This window comes from Monopterus albus, unplaced genomic scaffold, assembly GCF_001952655.1.
Source record: "Monopterus albus unplaced genomic scaffold, M_albus_1.0 scaffold198.1, whole genome shotgun sequence".
Lineage (NCBI taxonomy): Eukaryota > Metazoa > Chordata > Actinopteri > Synbranchiformes > Synbranchidae > Monopterus > Monopterus albus.
Window position 1 is genome coordinate 658,877 of NW_018128078.1, and position 2,464 is coordinate 661,340.

The 2,464-nt window shown below is 48.3% G+C and overlaps 1 protein-coding gene across 1 annotated transcript in view; it reads left to right on the forward strand.

Moving 5' to 3' along the window:
• The first annotated feature begins 292 nt into the window (after positions 1-292).
• The window catches only part of mylkb (myosin light chain kinase b), a 36,024-nt gene continuing 33,852 nt past the window's right edge, over positions 293-2,464 (forward strand). The window contains exon 1 of the mRNA XM_020617972.1: positions 293-1,193. Coding sequence (XP_020473628.1) covers positions 716-1,193 — 478 coding nt within the window. The 5' untranslated portion in view covers positions 293-715. The remainder of the gene's footprint in view (positions 1,194-2,464) is intronic.

The window sequence follows — 2,464 nt, forward strand, 5'->3', positions numbered from 1 at the left end:
AGGAATGAGCAGAGTCCTATGAAGTAACTGGGCTGACTGGGACTCCAGTGAGCCCAGAGGAAGGAGAAATGGGTGCTCTGAGTCCAGTTTCAGCGCTGTTTACATCTGAGTGCAGCGCTGGGTGCATGCCCTTATAAGGCCCTTTGAGTCACCTGTGATGTAACATGGACATTTGGAGTAGAGGTCCTTTTCCTCCCACCTCCCCTCTCTCTCTCCCCATTGCGTGCCCCCTCCCTCTGAGCTGTAAGGGGGTGTTGCCTGTCCTCTCACTCCAGGGGGATTTTAACCCAGCTGTTTATTCTCTCCTTCTCTTTTCCTCCTTCTGTGCCTATGCTCGGTCATCCAGGCCTATAGCAGGAGGAGTAGTTGGGATCATTGTGCTGAGAAGAGGTGCCAAAGGAGGAGGCGTGGAGCAGAGGTGCAGCAGCAGTGGTGGTATCAGTCAGCAGTGGCAGGAGGCCGACCAGGAGCAGAACCTGTGATACCTGCACCAGGAGGAGGACAAGAAGAAGGAGGGCAACCAAGACTCTCCCTCTGCCACCGCTCCCCGAGGTCTCCTCAGACACTGTGTGTAAACCAGGGAGCGCAGCAAAGAGGAGCTGCGACGCAGGAAGGCGCAGCAGCTGGACTTTGGCTCGCTGCTGGGACGCCAAGCTTTTAACAGCAACTGGGGAGAGGAGCCAAGCGAGGCCGGCCCTGCCATCACCACCAACAGATGGATTTTAAAGCCAGTCTTAAGAGTGTCAAACCCAAGACGGAGGAGGAGCGCAAGGTGAACTCCTCGCAGCCGGTCGACTTCCGTGCTGTTCTAGGGAAGAAGGGCGCAGCCAACAGTAATAACAACAAGCCAGCTGAGATGCCCGGGAAAAACGCTGCTGACTTCCGCTCTGTCCTCACCAACAAGAAGAAGCCAGCGAGCCCAGAAAAGAACGGGGAGGGCGGGAAGATGGTGGTGAACAACTGTGTGGATGGGGGGATTCATGAGAAGAAGAGCAATGGAGGAGGAGGAGGAGGAGGGAAGGTGCTGGAGTTTGTGGAGAAACTGAATGATGTGACGGTGCTAGAAGGGCAGAGGCTCCGGCTGCAGTGCCGCCTTGCTGCCACCACCTCTGATCCTGCAGACATCACCGTCACCTGGACACTGGACGGGAAGGTCATCAAGCCGTCCAAGTTCATCGTACTCACCAACGAAGGTCAGAAGTCACACACACAAACACCTGCACATGTAACTTGCGGACTTCATGTTTATGTGAAAGTTATGTGACTGAAGAGAGAACAATAGTTTTCTGGTGTTTGGTCTGGAAGCAACTGTTGATGCATCGCAGGAATCAGATTCTATTAATAGAAAGCAGATCTGAAACCAGGACGTCTGGTATTTCAGATCACTTTACACAGGTCACACACACTCTATTAGGTCCAGCATTGCATTGTCCTCAGAGACGGGGCTGTTACCTATTCATCCTTTTTGCCAGCTTCATAAATCCTTATTCTTCAATCAACTGATCATCTGATTAAAAGATTTTTAGTTTACAGTGTTTTGCCTTATGTTTTTTGTCAGTAAGCTGGTGACCACAAGCCCCTCAGTAAAGATTAATTTCAGTGTTGAGTCCTTGTTCTTGATAGCTGATTAATAATCTGTCTCATGTCAAGAAAAAGTGAAAAACATCTCCAGGTGTCTTCTTTAGTCCAACCACCAGTATCCAGCTGCTTATCCAGGATGACCAGAACCGTATAGACAGATCTACCAGCTGGATAATAACACATTGTAATGCAGATGTAAACAGACCCCAGGACAGCTTGTTTACCAGAGTCTTTTATTTGACTCTGTTCTACTGTGTTGTAATTTTTACCAGTTTCTGACACTTACATTAACAGACAGCTGCACTAGAATTTGTTAGTACCTGGTCATACAGTACATGCATAGAGTAATAAACAGTGGGTATTAATATATAGATGTAAAAGCTGCATGTTTGTGGTTGAGAAGCTGAAAGAATCTTTGTGGTTTTTTGTTGTGGATTTGAGTCTCTGTGGCGTTTTTGACATTTTAACTGGATGAAACTACTGCAGCTTCTCTTTGAGTTTTTCTCTGACACAACACTCTGCCACAGTTGAGTGAGTTTGTTGAGACCTGTCTTCACTGACGTTGCTGCTTCTACGATCAGTCCTCACTGCGAGGACAGAGCTCTGTCTCTTGGAAATCTGCAGCAGTAGTTCTCCTTCTCTTATTTCAGCCTGCAGGTCGGCCCCTGATCCTCTATGCTGCACAGAGATGGCTGTGCCACATGGTAAAGGTCAGAGGTCACACAGCTGTAGTCTAAAGAGCAGTGAAGTGTGAGATGTCGTGTTTCTTCTGTATTTACATATTGTATCTGCCTTTAGTTACTAGTGAAACTCCAGTGTTCTGCACATAGCTAAAGCCTGAAAAAGGTGTCATGCTCATTTGCATTTTGGTGACATCATCATG